This window comes from Trachurus japonicus, chromosome 15, assembly GCF_045865225.1.
Source record: "Trachurus japonicus isolate A0001 chromosome 15, Traja_1.0".
NCBI lineage: Eukaryota > Metazoa > Chordata > Actinopteri > Carangiformes > Carangidae > Trachurus > Trachurus japonicus.
This window is the reverse complement of record NC_140921.1, coordinates 25,741,328-25,758,080: the sequence shown is the minus strand read 5'-3', so window position 1 is coordinate 25,758,080 and position 16,753 is coordinate 25,741,328. Positions and strand designations below refer to the sequence as shown.

Genomic DNA, 16,753 nt, shown 5'->3' with positions numbered 1-16,753 from the left:
GCGGAATGTTTGTGTTAATATAAGTCTTAAATAGTTCTATCTTCCGACAGCAATCACTTATATAGAGTGTTTGGTCCGAAACACGGGTCTGTCAGTCACTCTGCTCTGCTGTAAGCTGAGGAGAAAACTTTCCTTGTATTTCCTTGTATCCTACAACCTACAATCCAATGAGGAGAGAGAACGGCATAAAGGGGCGGTCCTCTCTGTGTGTGCAGCCAAGGGATGCGCGTGAATGTGGTGACGTAGGGACGAGGGCGGGGACTGCTAACTCCATCGGCTGACAAGAAGTTAGCCAAAACGACCGGATCGTTTACTTCTGCTTTAATTATCTCCATTATCTCATCTACCGCCCCGGGAAATGTCTCCCTTCTCCCTTTTCTCTGTAGATTGGACCAGGGCCGTTGCTAGGAATTCTGGGCCCCCTTAAAGAATACTAAAGTGGGCCCCCTAACTTTTCCAGTTTTTTTTCTAAGACTACATATGTATTATCATTTCTTATTTAGCCTACTTTGTTTTGATGCTAATGCAGCATTACTATGAGTATTAGTAAGGATCTTATGCAGAATAAATAAGTCATACAAAGATTAGCCTAATGGGGTTTTTTGTGGGCCCCACTGTGGGCCCCCATCACCTTTCTCCCCTATACAACGACCCTGGATTGGACACTCACTCTCACTACAGACCAGCAATGAAGCAAAAAGGAACAACATCTACAAATTTAAGATGTATTTTTATCCCTTTATTATCTGCCTCAATCGCAGGCCACCTTCAGCTTCAGCTGAGGGCCATCTGCAGAGAGAGTAGGCTTATCATCCCTATAAATAACACTGATCTGATCAGCTCTGTTTCTGACACACACCACAGCTCTCACACTCAGCATAAACATCCCTCTTCGTTTTGCCATGCAGGTTTCTCCTTCCTCAGCTGGCTGCCACTCTGGCTTTATGTCTAAAATGAATTGAATAATGGGCCTACACGTGCACCATCCGTTTTTCTCAGGATTTGTCAACGTGCCTCGCATCTTCCTTCACTTGCCATTCAGTGTCATTCACCCTCTCACGCTTTTCTACTCAGCTCCTCCCTCCCTCACCCCGCGCTCTGCTCTCCATCTCCTCAGCTGCTTCTCCCTGCTGACGTAGCCCCACCTCCACCAGTGGAGTACACCTCTCTCTCTCTCTCTCTCTCTGCGGGCTACCTGAGGAAACACTCTTGCCGTTGACCAGTAAAATCTGCTCTGGCTCTTCTTGCACACTCTCAGGCATCGATGCTATGCTGCAGACAGCCCCCCTCTCCCCCAGTTCAGCACACTCCCACTCCTACTCCTCTGTTTACCTGGCCGTGTGAGATTCCGATGCAGCTCCCCATCTTGTATTCCATGTCCTCCTGTGGTGAAGTGACTCTGGCACTACACGGCTGGCAGAGCACCTTTCTGCAGAACTGCATCGTTATCAGTCAGACTCAGCATCGCAGATCTCTGGAGCTACAGAGTGAGTGTGTGCAGTGCAGTGCACGCCTCTGTGTCTGTGTGAGTGTGTGCCTCAGTGACTAATGAAAGCTCTGCACTGCATTGCCTGTGGTACGCCTGTGACATATATTTTCAAGCCATTGTTATGTAAAAAAAAAAAATCTACATTACATAAGGAATCCAACCTAATCAAATGAGGGAAGAAAAGAAAGCGGGAGCTGGCTGCACTGGTGAGTAGAGTGAAGCTTCGCCACGGAGGGAAGAAACGCTCAGAGAGGGAGAGAGAGGATGGGATGGGAGCATACAGTCTATGGATGGGAGGCAGCAGAGAGGGTGCCTGTGCCTTTAAAAGACCCAGGAGACAGCAGGGATGGTGGTACATCGTCAGGATGAGAACACATGAAGATACTGTACCAGTGTTCATCCAATTAAATCTGACCATCAGCCAGAAGAGAGCAGAGTGACATCAAAACTGTGAAAAATTACAATGAAATTATCATTTTTCAAATTCCCTCCACCTAAGAGCATGGAAATGACAAAACTGCTGCCACATTTTCCGCACAACAACACTGCATCACCTAACACAAATAGAAACCTGCAGAACATGCTTCAAGAGCACAAACACACATTGTTACAACCAGATCTCAGCTGTTTCGTGTCTCATGTCAGTGTCATTTCTATTTGTTTTGCTGTTGCCAATAGTCAGTGCCGTGGTCCCCAATCTTTTAAGCTTGTGAGCCCCTGAAATGTAGAAATGTAGCAACCTTTACTCATTATCCTTAGTTACATCTTGTTCCTGATTTTATCTGATCATTCTAGTCATTTAATTCCTAGGGGGAAAAGCAAATGAGTGTTGCTGCTTTCCTCTTCTGTTCAGGTTTTCAGTTATCGTAAACACACTTAACCATGGTCTGATTAGAAAAGTTATTCAAGTAATTTAATCAAGAGGAGAAATATTATTTACTAGCCATATAGTACCGGATTATCAGTCGTATTAAATAAGTCATGAAATATTTAATTAACCATGTAGCCTATCACTTTTAAATACTATAGGGGTCAGCCAAATGAACCCAGTAAAAAGGATTACTAAGATCATGTTATGGTCACAATATCAAAACATAAAAAGTATAAAATCGTGTTGAGTCAGATAAGTAATCTTCAGTTCCTTCCCATTTACAAATTTAAAATAAATCAACACAGTACCAGCTTTCACTTATTTTGCCTTTATTATTCAAACTTATTAAAAACAGTAAAAAATAAAATTAAAAATTAAAATAAAAGTGCAGTTGAGAAATTATGATCTCAAGGGGCGGCACAGCAAAAATTGGCCTTTGAAAATATCTAAGAATTAGCTTTTATTCCTTCGAACTGTTAATAAAATAGCATCACACGTAAAAACTTATTTTGGTTCCAGCCAATAGAACGTGGCGCGGTCTCTCCTCTCATTCCGTGTTGGGAGGCTGAATCATTGTGTCTCTGATGTCAAAGGCGTCGATGAGCTCCTGGGAAAGAACAAACAGTTATAAAAATAAAATGAGCAAAGACAAACAAAAGTATTTATAGTAGGTATCCTTGTATTGCTGCTAGATTAAAATGTCTGTGTTCAAACCTTCCACGTCTTTGGGCTGATAGAAATGATGCACTGTTTACGGCTGCATGATCCTCCAGCTTCCACCTCCCCCTCCTCTACGGGCGCTGTGACAGAAAAACATGCAATCATTATACAATTATTTACCCAGTGACATTTACACTGTTATTCCCCAGCCAGAATAATGCAGCTAAATGTCACATCCTCTCACCTATACAAGGCAGTTTGGCATTATCCAAATACATCCGTGCCAGGCCATCCTGAAAAAAGACACAGACAACGCTGTCACGCCTGCCCACAGCCACCAGAGGGCAGACAAGCCCCGTTAAATGGAACCTCAGCAAAGGTAACTCACCCTGATTAGAAAAGATGTGTGGAAAATGTTCTCTACGGTCCGGGAAAACGAGTTGGGGTCAACGACAAACTCGTAATATGATATTGGTGATGTTGCTGAGGTTGAAAAACAGGCACATGGGAGACACATGAGCAAATGATAATAACACTGAAATGTTAACGTCCCTGATGTCGACTTCAAACTCACGATCATCTTGGTAGTAGCTCTTCAGGTACCCCAAGATCCTCTCCACCTCTTTCTCTGTCGCTTCTTGATGAGACTCTTCCATTTTCTTCAGCTGACAAAAGAGATGAACATCATGCAGTGAGCGGTGTGTCTTTGATAAAATTGGTCACTGGTCAAAATAACAGTTAGAAGTATCTGTTTTGACCAGTCACAGCTCCTAAGTGATGATTAATATCCAGCCTAACTATCAAATGTTAAAACAGCTTGCCATATGTTCGACCCTCGCATTCAAATCCATGCAGTGACTGGAAGTGGAGGTTTAGCTACCTGAGTGGGCATTATCCTTTTAGCTTCCTTACTGGGCGCCTTCCTTTGTCTTTCAATCCTTTGTTTTGGCGGAGGTGGTTCAGCATGGAACGAGCCCATCCTGCTCACAAGAACCACAGGGGAAAAAATAAAGAGTTAGACACAGAATCTACTGCAGAGGGACGGTAAACCAGAGAAGATGCAAGATGATGAGATCAACAGTAATAATACACTTGTTACAGATGAGGAGCTTCTAACTTAAATGTAGAATTTTATTAAAGGCACATTGTGTAGGAATTACTCCCATCTAGCATTGTGGTTGTATATCACAAGCAACTCAATTGTATTTTTCATGCTGCATTCACGTGAAATTGGGCAGACAGCAGACGGACGACATCCGCTGCAGGTAACGGCATAAACAAGCCTCTATGTAAACAAGTGGTCCGTCATCACGAGGCAAAACAATACACGTGACAATATGTTGTCATGGCGATGTCGTATTGTTTACCTGACCCACGTTTTACCGTCTTTCTCTCCACTTCTGTGACTAAAATGACATCTGGTTTGTTACCGACGGCCGTCTGCCCGACTGCAGGTGAATGCAGCATCAGTGTAACGCTCCATTCCTCCTCACTGCGTTACCGCGGTGACTTTTCACAGACGCCACCTCGACCTGAGCCGACAGCTCCGGTGTCTCCGCTGAGTTTCCGTGGTTTCCTACCGTCACGCTGCCACTGAATGTAAAAACATGGCGACATGACATGGCAGCCAGCACCGAGCTTACCCGCTCCATGTAGATATGAATGATATGAACGGCAAATTCAGAGCTGAAAGGAACACTTCAGTTTGTTGATGGGGGGGATTACTGATTAATGAAAAACAGACTTTTGAAATAAATAATTGATTTTCGTGAATAGATAACAGGATAAGTTACACAATGTCCCTTTAACAACAACTGAATAACTGAACAACAATCATGACAGTCATCAGTCATCATGACACATGTGGTTGGGCAGAACATGCTCTCACATGTAATGGAAGGAGGGCGCCGTCCTGAAGCAGCACTCCGCCCTCCTGGCCACTCTGTGCCAAGCATCCTGGGGCAGGTAGCCGTCAACGCCGTTCTGCTCGTCCTCTCCGTCCTCTAGTCGGTTGAGCCCCATGAAGGACAACTGTCAGAGAGGCAGAGTCATCTTTACATGATGCCCTCCAGCTGACATTACAAACACCAGCACTCTCTATACAGTGACATTTGTGTTATGTTGTTTTCTGGTCAAGTCCCTGCTTCTGTTGTACTGTTTGTACATTGAAGGTCATTGATTTAATAAAAATAATGGAGCATCAACAGAACAGCCCAAACAAAATTATGGGATTACAGAAGTATTAGATTAGATTTTATGTTAGAAAGGTAATTAGATCTTGTACTTTTACTCTTTTATACTCTTCATCCCAGTTCCATCCCCCTCTCCCCCAGTCACTAGGCCAACTCACTGGTGCATGTTGGTGTACTAATGTGAAACATTCCTATGCCTGTGTGGACATAATGTGCATGAATTAACTCACAAGATGCTCTGCGTAAGCAGTGGGATCGAAAGCAGTGCCCTCGGCAAACAGCTGGCTGGCTTTCTCTTTCCCCAGGTCCGTGGCCACGACGAGGAGCTGAGCATCCAGAGCTGCTTCCCTCGCCTGCCGAACTGGAAGAGATCACAGAGAAATCTGACTGACCAATCTGAAGTGCATGTTCTGAATACAAGATGACACTATAGTACTTGAGAGTTACCCTTAAACCTAACTTTATGTCTTTGAAATATGGAGGGGGCAAACAAGAAACACGTTCAAACATGCAAGCGCCTCCTCCTGTGTATACCTATTTCAATGGAGATGTTGGTGTTAGAATCTGATCTTCTGATCTGATCTCACCGTGCTGTGCAGCACTATGGCTCACATGAACACTATTGAATTCCCAACCATATTCTTATGGGTCTTTATGTAGGCTAAAGAAAGAGGGAAGTGAGAAGTCAGGATCTATGAGTATCTGAACTTGGGATGACAAAACTAATTCTTATGTTACTTTTTTTTTTTTTTTAAACTATTAACGTTTTTCATCATCAGGTTATTTTCCACTGGCAGGTCAATAGCTGTTCAATAAGGTTCACACCTTGTGAGGCCTGTTGAAACCTGTTTCTTGTTTGCCACCAAGCTCATTAAAAAGTGATTTATACTCATCTGTGAGTATCGACAAGTAGTGTTTGTTGTTGTTTTTAAACCATACATACCATCTTTAAAAAGCTTGTTTGCTTGCTCTAAAACTTCCGTGAGTTTGTTGTTGGAGGGACTCAGCATGTCTTCTCTGTTCTCTGTAAACCAAACACACAAGAAGCACACAGATTAGACTCAACAAACAGAAACTTCATTTTAAACTTTTTCTCTTTCGAAAGTCATAATAGTTTCCAATTGCACCAAAAGTGAAGGAAGTCAATTTTAAAATCCTCAATGGAATATACCTCTCTGTTGAATTTTTACACTGTCGTTTTGGTTTTGAATGTAACAACTCTCCATTTTGTGATAATGAAGTTGAAACCACAGAGCACTTGTTCTATGATTGCAGGTATGTTAATGTTTTTTGGGAGGATCTGAATGACTGGTTGTCTTCCAGATTTACCAATTTCTCTGGTGTAAATGAGAATATTTTATGGTGTACATGTAAAGGAACCTTCAAATAACCTCAGAATCAACACAATAATTATCCATGCCAAATTCTTTATACACAAAAACAAAGTTATGAAGACAAGGCCCCGAATCTATGTCTTTCATAAGGAGCTGTGTCACCATTTCTCTTCTTTAAAAGGTATGGGGAAAAAAAGAATGCTATGCAACTTCATGAATTAGTGAGGAGCTTGACCCCAACTTGAATCTTCTGTATTAATGAAGCTATATCTAACGCTTGTCTGTAGCCTATGTTTATTTAGCACTGCACTATGCCAATTGTTTCTGTAAATTTACCTATTGTTAATTTGAAAAATGTTACTCACGTTGCACAGAGTTGATGAGGTCTCTGTACTTGCTCCGTATTTCTCTCCTGAGGCCCGGGTCGTTGTCGTCCTCCTGCAGGTCGGACGGGCCGAAGGAAGAGTCTCCATCGTCCCCATCGCTCTGCTGCTGCTGCTGCTGCTGCTGCTGCTGCTGCTGCTCTGATCTCCGGCGGCCGGCAGAGCCGTTCTGCCGGGGAGCCTCGTCTTCCCCTCCGCCTCTGGATCTCTTCATCTTCCTTTACTTCAGTGAGGAGACGAGCAGAGCAGAGCAGAGCAGAGTGTAGTGAGAGGGAAACACGCTGACGAGAAACACTTCCGGTGTAAACAAGGGGCCGTTGGAGTCTGTAGCTGATAAACGACCTCCTCACAACTTTTCTCCACTAAGAAACACAAAGACAGTCTGATTCAGGACGGTGATGTCAAGTTGATACACAGTGTTTGTTACGAAAAACGCCAACAGCTGTTTTTATTAAGTTTAGCCAAAGACGTTAGAAAAGTCAAGATATAAATCGGCCACTCTAACTGCTCAACAGACAGAGCGAGCGGGAAAAGGCTGATTGTATCCATAAAGTAAAAATTGATTGACAAAGTGTGACTGATATTATTCACTGGAGGGGGCGGTGTCGTTCTACAAACGTCCTAAATGAGAACCAACCACAGTCACTGCAGAACGACGGTGCTAGTGAGCAGGAGCACACTGTTCAGCCACCAGCACATCAACTCTCAGTCTTGGTGCTACTTATTTTTATTTTATTTTTTATCACAAACACTATAAAATAGCAAAGATTTCACAACACAACACAAAATTATCTAACTAACTTAGAGCAACCTCCAATAGACCACTGACCAAACCAAAGGCAAATGCCTGCGAAAGCCAAACCAGAAGTGCTTAACAGGAACCATCTCGTCTCTGTTGACCGCATCTTTGTTTCGAGCTAACCCTAGCTGTTGTTAGCTAACAACATCAGAGTTTCTAACATAACCGAGGATTTAGACTGTTGGCGATCGCGTCCGAGCAAAGTCATAGCTGACAGTAAACTCATAGCATGGTGTATAATGTTGCTATACAAGGTCTACACATGGTTCTTTCTTGAACAACGTACGATCAACGTACCTGCTTCAGTCAAACACAAGGCGGGCCTTTCAATAATGATGTTCAATTGCAATTGGAATGCGAAGTTAGTTTTGTATTGGTAGGTCCTCATCGAAAAGAGGGCTGGCTCCCCCAAGTGAAATGTTATCATAATACTACTACTACTACTACTACTACTACTACTACTAATAATAATAATAATAATAATAATAATGATAAAAAACAACACGATGAACACTGTCAGAGCCACATTCCTAGATGGTTAGCAAAAATGTTTAAAGTAACTTCTGAATCAGTCATTTAGTTATTATCAGACCTCTGCATTCTAACATCTGCACCCAATGTTTGTGTTTTTAAATGAAATTGATTTAATAGATAGGCCTAGTATGCTAAATCTTAATGGTGAATGTGGTATGAATGAATAGTGGTTTCTGTAAAGCGCTTTGGGTATCGTGAAAAGCGCTATATAAATGTAAACCATTATTATTATTATTATCATTATTATTATTAAACTTCCTGAAATGTTTTCTCACTATTGTCAACTGCTGAAACGTCTGACGAACGAAAAACTGACTTCAGTCGTGCTCGACATAGCAAGTCAGCTGACAGGTCATCCCACCTGTAGAGGGCGCGCTAATGCAATAATGCGCAGAAGTAGCTGACGTTTTGTTGCCATGGAAATCAGAAGTACCCCCCACCCCACCCCCTTTGTCATTTCCAGCTGTTCCTTTTCAACCATGGAGGACCAGCTTTACAAGTTAAAAGTGGTTTGTGCTCATTTATTCTCTATTTTTGTTTAGTATGTTTTTTTGTTCTATTCGTGTTTACTTAAAAGTAAAACAACTTGTTTACACATACGATACGAACACAGCCAACAGGCTGAAATATAAAATGTATGAAAGTAATTGAGGCTTAAGAGGTTTAAAAGATTTGAAGGGGGAAAAAAAGTTTCGGGGCCGTCTGAACTGCTTTCTTGTGTTGTCAGTCACTATTTGTGACGGGCTTTTCATCGCCCAACCTAAAGTAGCCTTTTAGCTTAGTTTTTTAGACAGTGCAATAAGCTAGGATGACTAATTTCAATGGCAGTTACAAATAATGGTGTACTAATGATGATGAAGTAATCCTATAATCCATTTAAACTATAGCATTATTAAGTACAAAAGTGGTCCTGTGCCAATTTTGTAAAAATAAAAATAAAATAAACTGTCAGGACCTTAGAGAAAACATTTCAGGTCTCAGTTTCCCTCTCTATCATCGTCACAGGTCTGAGTCAGAGCTTTAATCCCCTCATGACCTCTCCGTGCTGCAAAGCCGAAGGACTGCTCACACACCGGAGCTGGACAGACAGCAGAGGAAACTTCGAGCACCTGAACTCTGCGGGTGTTTGTGCTGCAGGTGTGTGTGTCATCATGACGAAGCCGAGGCCCAGCTCCCCTGCGATCCGTCTGGACCTCAACAACTTCGACTTGGCCCAAGCAGAGAGGAGCCGGTATGTGTTGAACAGCCCCCGCTCCCTGGAGTCCTGCGCGAGGCTCGGGGTCAAACCTGTTGAACTTCTGATCAAATCACTCAACGAGCGGGTTGCTGAACAGAGGGATGCTCCCTACGAGGCGGTGAGAGTTATGCATGAATCCTACGAAAAAGAGAGAATGAAGCTTTTACAAATGTGCCGAGAGGAGAGGGAGAGGATTATCCAGGCGGCTGCAGGGGACAGGTGGCCATCAGGCAGCAGCAAAGTCTCAGGCCTGGAAGCCAAACTGAAGGATCACTCTGTGCATATGCAGTCCATCCCGTATGCAGATCTATGCCTGAGAGGGAAAAATGTCAGCAGATCCTCCTGTTCGGTCTCCGGTCCCAGAGACCCAGACAGGAGCACGGTCTGCAGCTACAGCGTGGGAGAGCTCAGACACTCCCCAGCTACTGAGACAAGGCTGGAAAGACTCACCAAGAACATTGAAAAGGAGATGTGTGTCACGGTGTCAGAGAGAGACCGCAAGATAGCGGCCCTCATGCTGGTGAAGCACCAGGAGGAGCGGGCTCGCTTGAAGCTCTCTCAGCAGGAGGAGGACAGGCGAGAGGAGGCCCGCAAGCAGGAGGAGGCCCAGAGGTCTGAGGCGGAGAAAAGGAGGAGGAAGAAGCTGGGGCAGAGCATGAGACGCTGGCAAGAGGAGCTGGAGGCCCGCAGGAGGCTGAGGGAGCATCAAGAGAAAGAGAAAGTGGGACAGCGTGAGCAGGAGGTGATGCTGCAAGAAGACCGCTGGATGAGGCTGAAGGAGGAGGTGGAGGTGCAGCGCAGAGCAAAGATGGAGTCGGCACAGAAAAGGGCAGAAGAGCGCAAACGCTACCAGGAGAAGCTGCTGAGAGAAAAGCAGGAGCTGGAGGAAAGGGAGCGAGAGAAGGAGACAGAGGTGGCGGTGGAGAAGGAGCAGAGAGCCAGGAGGAGCAAAGTGGTGCTGGAGACGATGGAGAAGAGGAGGCTCCAGGAGGAGAACCACAGGGAGCTGCTTCGACACGTCCTGCTCAAACGGCAGACGGAGCAGCGGGTGGAGCAGGAGAAGGAGCAGATGAGGAGCACGCTGGAGAAGAAGCTGCAGAGCTCCTACAAGAACCGCGCCCAGGTTGTGGAGGCGCGCACGAGGGAGATCCACGAGCGGGGAGCCAGGGAGGAGGAGCAGATTCAGAGAGCGCAGCTGAGGGCCAAGATGCAGAGCGCGCAGCAGCTCACGCACAAACAGATCCTGGCGCAGCTGAGCCAGCGTCGCATGGAGAAGGCCGCCCTGCACGCCTCGGCCCAGCACAGGAACAGAGCTCAGCAGACGCAGCAACGCAACGCGCAGAGGCAGCTCTGCCACCAGAGGCTCCGAGAGAGGATGCAGAGAGAGGAGGAGGCGGCGAGGAAGGTCAGGGAGAGCTACGTCTTCATGAAGGACTGGAAGAGGGAGAGGCTGCGGAGACAGAGAGTGCAGATACAGGAGGAGGCGCAGTCGCTGGCTCGGGCCTCCTTTCACATGAGGGACAGAGTGAGACGGCAGATACACAGTCGAACCTTTGATCGGATGGCTCTGGAGGCTCAGCTGGCTGCCTCCATCAGCCGCATGAAACTATGAAATGACAGATTTCCCTCCCATCCAGACTCAAAGTAATGTAACGATAGAAGAAACACCCCCTTGTGTCAGCAATCTGAAAATGTTGCAAGTTGCAAATTCCACGCGAGTATGTGAATGTGTTACAACAGGGTGTAATCATTACGGCATCACAGCTGTTCACACAGGGGTCAACATTTCCTGCTCGACAAGGGATGTGCAGAATGTAAAGTGATGTCGGGGTTGTGATGAATTGTGCCTAATCTTTAAAAGTTTACAACCCTGTTGTGACCTATCAGAATAATCAACAGCGCGCAGTGCAGCGTGGTTTGTACTGAAGGCAAGGCAAGGCAATTTTATTTGTATAGCCCGTTTTTACAAACAGTTTGTCTCAAAGGGCTTTACATGGCATCATAACAACATCCTCTGCCCACAGACCCTCACATCAACTGAAGAAAAACTCCATAGAAAACCCTTTTAACAGGGAAAAATTGGAGAAACCTCAGGGTGAACAACAGAGGAGGGATCCCTCACCCAGTACGGGCAGGCGTGCAATAGATGTTGTATACAGACAAGAAAACAGTTTATAACACAGAATGTGGGAGACATGGAAATGTTAACAAGAACTGATGGAGGCAGCTTCTGGTGGGAGGAAAGGCAGGGAGAGCAGGCCAGCTTAATGGGAGGACTGGATGGCAGACTGGTTCATGGGAAGGGAGGACAGGCCGGTTTAACAGCAGGGAAAGGGGAGGGATGGGGAGGAGAGGAGAGGAGAGGGCTCCATGTAACCAGATGTGTCCCCCAGCAGTCTAAACCTATAGCAGCATAGCTATTAAATGGTTCAGAGCTACCTGAACCAGCCCTAACTAAAAGCTCTGTAATAAAGGAAGGAACTGAATGATTCAACATGACTCTGTGTCATATTACAGCCCAGTCTCACTAGTGAAAGCGGGTTCAGATCAACAGGTCAGGAGGGGAATGGTGAGAAGTGGAGGTGAAGGCCGCTGACCAGAGAGCGAGGGGTTAAGCTGTTAGCTCTGCAGACGTCTGAGTGCTCGCAGACTGACGTCAGTGTTTTGAATTTGATAAAAGCAGCCGAGCGAGTGCAGATAAGAAAGGAGGGCCGAGGGGAGAATGTCAGGAGACTGAAGGTGAGCCAAGTTGCAGCACGGTGGACGGGCTGTGAGGGCGGGAGAGGCCACGGTACTGCTTCATGTTTGGCTCGCTGTCTTTTATTTTCAGGTCCTCTGACTTGTCAGTGTCTAACTGACTACCTGCAAAACCTCAACACCTCTTAGTAAAGGCTTTTCTTTCTTTCTTCTTTTTCATTTTGTGTATTTATCAGGGCAGATAAGCTAAACTAGAGCTGCAACAATTAATCGATTAATCAAACAAGAATCTACTGAAAACTATTTTGATAATCGAATATTTTTTTAGCAGTTTTTTAAGAAAAAAGTCCAAATTCTCTGATTTCAGCTTCTTAAATGTGAATATTTCTGGTTTCTTTGTTCCTTTATGACAATAAACTTTGGCTTGTTGACAAAACAAGACATTTGAGGACGTCATCTTGTGGATTGAAAAACACTGATTGACATTTTTCAACATTTTATTGACCAAACAACTAATCGATTGAACATTTAAATAATCAACAGGTTAATCAATAATGATATAATCATTAGTTGCAGCCCGAAGGTAAACCTTTTCTTAAATTTCAGGATTAAAGCAGAACCAGTGCTGAAATTTGAATTTGTTAAGTAGAATCCAATCGCTGCTATTGCTTCAGGTGTGATGATGAGTAGAACAACTTGTGTATGTGTATGTCATCATTTCTTTAACCTCACGGTATTTTAATAAATCATACTTTAAAGCACAAAATGTCTTGATCTTGACTTTCTGTTACCACAACTGATGGGTGTTGTGTCCTGCTGTCCAGGGTAGCAGACAACAGGCAGGTGCACCAATGTGGTGAGGGAAACTTAACACAGCACAACGTTAAGGTAACAGCCATCAGAACATGAGCAGACATGTTTTTATTCCATATAAACATCTGTAAGAATGTAGTGATAGGAATGATTCAAATGTAGATAACTACAGATGTCGTACTGGTAGAAATTCTCACCTTTAAACCTATAAAACCAATTATAAACAGAAAGACATTTAACATCCTTTCTCTTGGTAATTTGGACTACTGCACATTAATATGCTGAAAGTCTGGACCTGTTTTTTAAGATCCTGACTGTACAAAAAAACCTTATGACCCAGATCTCTTATTGTTCGGGTAACCTGTTCCTGTAAATCTATCCAGTTACTGGGAATTCACCACTGTACATGCCAAACTCTACTGAGGACAATAAATTAGCTATCAGATTCTTCATACCACTAAGCTCTTTATACTCAAACAATGGCTCGCCTCAAAGGAACTTTTACTGAAATCACAACACACCCAAGTAAACTCTCTTCCGAGGCTTACGTCAATCATTGTGGCAGGTAGTTTACACTGTAGACTACAGTACATTACACAGGTGCTCACAGTTTTCCTCTCAGGTGTGGTGGCATCCTGCTCTAATTGTCCTGACGTTCCCCTCTCAGTCGTCCTGCAGCCCAAGAGCCAGCACCATCGGGAGCCCGACTCCGAGGATGAGAGTGAGGCTCTCCAGGAGCCCCAGGTAGCGCTGGTGGTGGTGGTGGTGGCCCTCAGCCCCGGTGTGCTGCTGCAGGTCGGAGGAGGGCTGCTCCGTTCTGCTGCTGCTGATCTCTGGGAGAACGTGCACTGTGGCCACATAGAGGAACGTCCCAGCTGAGAACAGCATCCCCACACCTGTCGCACTGAGCTGGTTCTGGGATGAACTGCCGGACTGCAGACACAAAATATATTAAATAATATCCAATAATATCAAAGCACTGAGTGACATTGGAGAATACTGAGACGTAATCTTATAGCTGCTCTCTTACTGCGTGTAAAATGAAGTAAGTGGTGATGGCCACAACAGGTGATGCTGCTGAAAAGGCCAGTAAATGTCCTTGAATATACTTCTTTTCGAGACCAGCGTGCATCAGAAAGGAGACCAAACCAAAAGCTGCAGGTGCCTGGGAGGAAATCAATCAAATTGTATTTATAGAGCACCTTTCAAAGCAAATAAATGCCATTCAAAGTGCTTTACATTTTGATTTAAAAAGTATAAGAAAAACAAGAAGAATGACATGGCGACTAATGCACAAAGATTAAAAACAATAATAAAATATAGCAATAGTGAAAATAAATTAATAAATTAAAACACAATAAAATATGATAAAGAAGGGTGGTCAGGTCTACTGCTTCTTGTGTGTAAGCACAGTAGGCCTACTGCAGGATATTACACTCTCTCAGGGAGCCTCACCTTGTGTAGGATCACAGCAAAAAACACTATGACTTGCACTGTAACTTGACCCGTGGCCACAGCAGCACCCAGGGCAAACCCATCAGCTATGTGCAAATAACAAAAAAAAGACTGTTAATGGCGGCAGCTATCTACTTCCTGAAAGGATGTTTGTGTCTCCGAAAGCCTCCAAGCTCCGATTTCAACTCAGACATGTCATGTCGTTGGAAACATAAAAGACTCCAACAGTGAGGGAATCACATGCTGAATCACATGAGGACTTGAACAGCTCCACTGCTTTGTTGTTAGGGGTTCTCTCTGTGCATGTGGCCTGGAATTCCTCGAGATATCTTATTTACCTTGGGAAAACACAAGCCATGTGTGAAAATGTGCAGTAAATACTGTATTATACGCTGTGTAAATACCTGCTGCATGGATAACCAACCCCAAAGTGGCAGTGATGCCCACGCTGTTGGGCAAATGAGTTGTTTGGCCTGAAAAGAGACAGTAGACATGTTGTGGTGATACATTTAAAGATGTGTGGCAGTGCATTTTTCCTTTTTTTTTAAAAAAAAAAATGAAATATATAAGCAGCATGACTTTTTTTCAGGAGTTAAGGCACTGAGTGATGAAAGAAGGCAAAATGAAGCCTGAAATCATGCTAACAGTCCCTATTGTTTAATAACTGTACAAAGAAAGTGTTGGATCTGATGTATTGTTGGCAGGGCCGTTGTATAGGGGAAAAAGGTGATAATCTTTGTATGACTGAATTATTCTGCATAAGACCCTATTCATAGTAATGCAGCATTAGCATCAAAACAAAGTAGGCTAAATAAAAAATGATAATACATACGTAGTCTAAGAAAAAAAGTGGAAAAGTCAGGGGCCCACTTTAGTATTCTTCCAGGGGCCCCAGAATTCCTAGCAACGGCCCTGATTGTTGGGATAATACTGTGCTGCATGAGCAAGTAACAAAGTAAACAGACTGATTAATAAAACTCTCTGTGCTTTGATCTCAGAAACTGTGTAAATGTCAGTAACAACTGGAAAAATGGAGGTGGTCCTCGTGCGTAAAGTTGACATTCTGCTAAATGAGGTTGGTACTCGAGTTCTGCCAACTTGCCACGCATAGAGATGTAGCTTGCGATCTGATCCACCACAAACATTAAGGTGAAGCCGAGGGTCAAAGCCACGCCGATGAAGAAGCGGGGTGGAGGGCCCGTCTCGGTGGAAGTTGTATTTTTCTCACTGATGTTCAGACTGGACGGCCCAGAGGTGGAGGATGCTGCAGAGAGAAGATGAAGGAGGAGAAGAGCTTTTGATCCCACTCACATAAAAGAGTACTTGATAGGAAGGCGTGTATTTAAATGACTGAGCCACTTTGATCCCCATGTGCCTCAACACAGGGTTGTAATCAAACACGGATGTGGTGCATTGTGTTTGATCAGTTGGCAAGGCGACGGAGAGGGAAGAGGCTGCAGTGCCAGGTCCTCATTCAGCTCATGTTCATGTTTGTGTGCGCTCACCTCTCCATGACTCCTCCAGCAAGCCTACTCCCTCTGGGATGGTGATAGCCAGAGCTGTCCCACACAGCAGTCCTGCCCCCAGGATGGAGACGAACTGCAGGCTTTTCTACAAACACACACATGACTCCAGCTGATCAGTAGCCTACAGTATCCTTCCCCACAGCCAACCAGTTGTTTCAGACAAAACAATCCCTCAGATCGTGCCAGACAGTGGGAAGGGGGATCAGAATAACGATTCTGCAGCAGGTTTCATTCATCAGAACTCACTACAACACATGATCTGCTTATGAACGTCGGGTTTACACAGTGTAGATAAAAAGTTTGACACCGTCAGACAGTCACTGGACGGGACGTGGTCTCGTGTTAAAACCACGAGGAGTTAAAAGTGAAAGACAGCAGAGACTTACCTCAGACAGTCTGAACAACAGTGGGATGAATCCGAGGAAAAAACATCCTACAAACATCGCAACGGATATAAAAGTCACAGCCAGCCCTCCGTCCATGGCGACGGCCTCTGGTTAACACTCTGCGTCTGGCCGATGATGCGCTACATGTTATCGCTCTGAAATCTGACAGTCTGCTCTCATGGAGTCTCTGGCTTTCATTTGTTGGATCATAGAGGTGATAGAAGCCATTCTGCTGTTCCACGTCGCACCTCTCTCTCTCTCTGTCCCTTCCCCGCACAGCAGCTGCGCCTCCCTCCCTCCCTGCTCCCTCCCTGCTCCCTCCCAGGCAGCACCCAGTGTGGACTCAGAACTGCAGCCGTCCCCCGCCTCCAGCCTCG

General features: G+C 44.7%; 4 protein-coding genes across 6 annotated transcripts in view; 1 reads left to right on the top strand and 3 right to left on the bottom strand.

Moving 5' to 3' along the window:
* The window catches only part of tacc2 (transforming, acidic coiled-coil containing protein 2), a 53,524-nt gene extending 51,797 nt beyond the window's left edge, over positions 1–1,727 (bottom strand). For 2 of the 3 annotated variants that reach the window (XM_085800767.1, XM_085800768.1), the window contains exon 1: positions 1,333–1,672. In XM_085800767.1, coding sequence (XP_085656893.1) covers positions 1,333–1,443 — 111 coding nt within the window. In that variant the 5' untranslated portion in view covers positions 1,444–1,672. Of the gene's footprint in view, positions 1–1,332 lie in introns of all 3 variants that reach the window. The other variant, XM_085800769.1, reaches the window with a different exon arrangement.
* A 945-nt stretch (positions 1,728–2,672) lies between these two features.
* On the bottom strand, positions 2,673–8,048 carry nsmce4a (NSE4A component of SMC5/6 complex). Its single transcript, XM_085800766.1, has 10 exons — positions 6,912–8,048; positions 6,156–6,236; positions 5,443–5,573; positions 4,909–5,051; positions 3,901–4,000; positions 3,595–3,685; positions 3,409–3,503; positions 3,265–3,313; positions 3,075–3,160; positions 2,673–2,967 (listed from the first exon to the last, which is right to left on the bottom strand). The coding sequence occupies exons 1-10, from the start codon at positions 7,141–7,143 to the stop codon at positions 2,908–2,910; spliced, it is 1,068 nt and encodes a 355-aa protein (XP_085656892.1). The 5' UTR covers positions 7,144–8,048; the 3' UTR covers positions 2,673–2,907.
* A 1,237-nt stretch (positions 8,049–9,285) lies between these two features.
* LOC146973815 (uncharacterized) lies at positions 9,286–11,131 on the top strand. The gene has a single exon (XM_085800765.1). The coding sequence runs from the start codon at positions 9,294–9,296 to the stop codon at positions 11,109–11,111; it is 1,818 nt and encodes a 605-aa protein (XP_085656891.1). The 5' UTR covers positions 9,286–9,293; the 3' UTR covers positions 11,112–11,131.
* A 1,786-nt stretch (positions 11,132–12,917) lies between these two features.
* LOC146973814 (zinc transporter ZIP9) lies at positions 12,918–16,638 on the bottom strand. Its single transcript, XM_085800764.1, has 7 exons — positions 16,377–16,638; positions 15,970–16,075; positions 15,567–15,728; positions 14,869–14,937; positions 14,465–14,550; positions 14,040–14,174; positions 12,918–13,942 (listed from the first exon to the last, which is right to left on the bottom strand). The coding sequence occupies exons 1-7, from the start codon at positions 16,470–16,472 to the stop codon at positions 13,673–13,675; spliced, it is 924 nt and encodes a 307-aa protein (XP_085656890.1). The 5' UTR covers positions 16,473–16,638; the 3' UTR covers positions 12,918–13,672.
* Between the last annotated feature and the right edge of the window lie 115 nt (positions 16,639–16,753).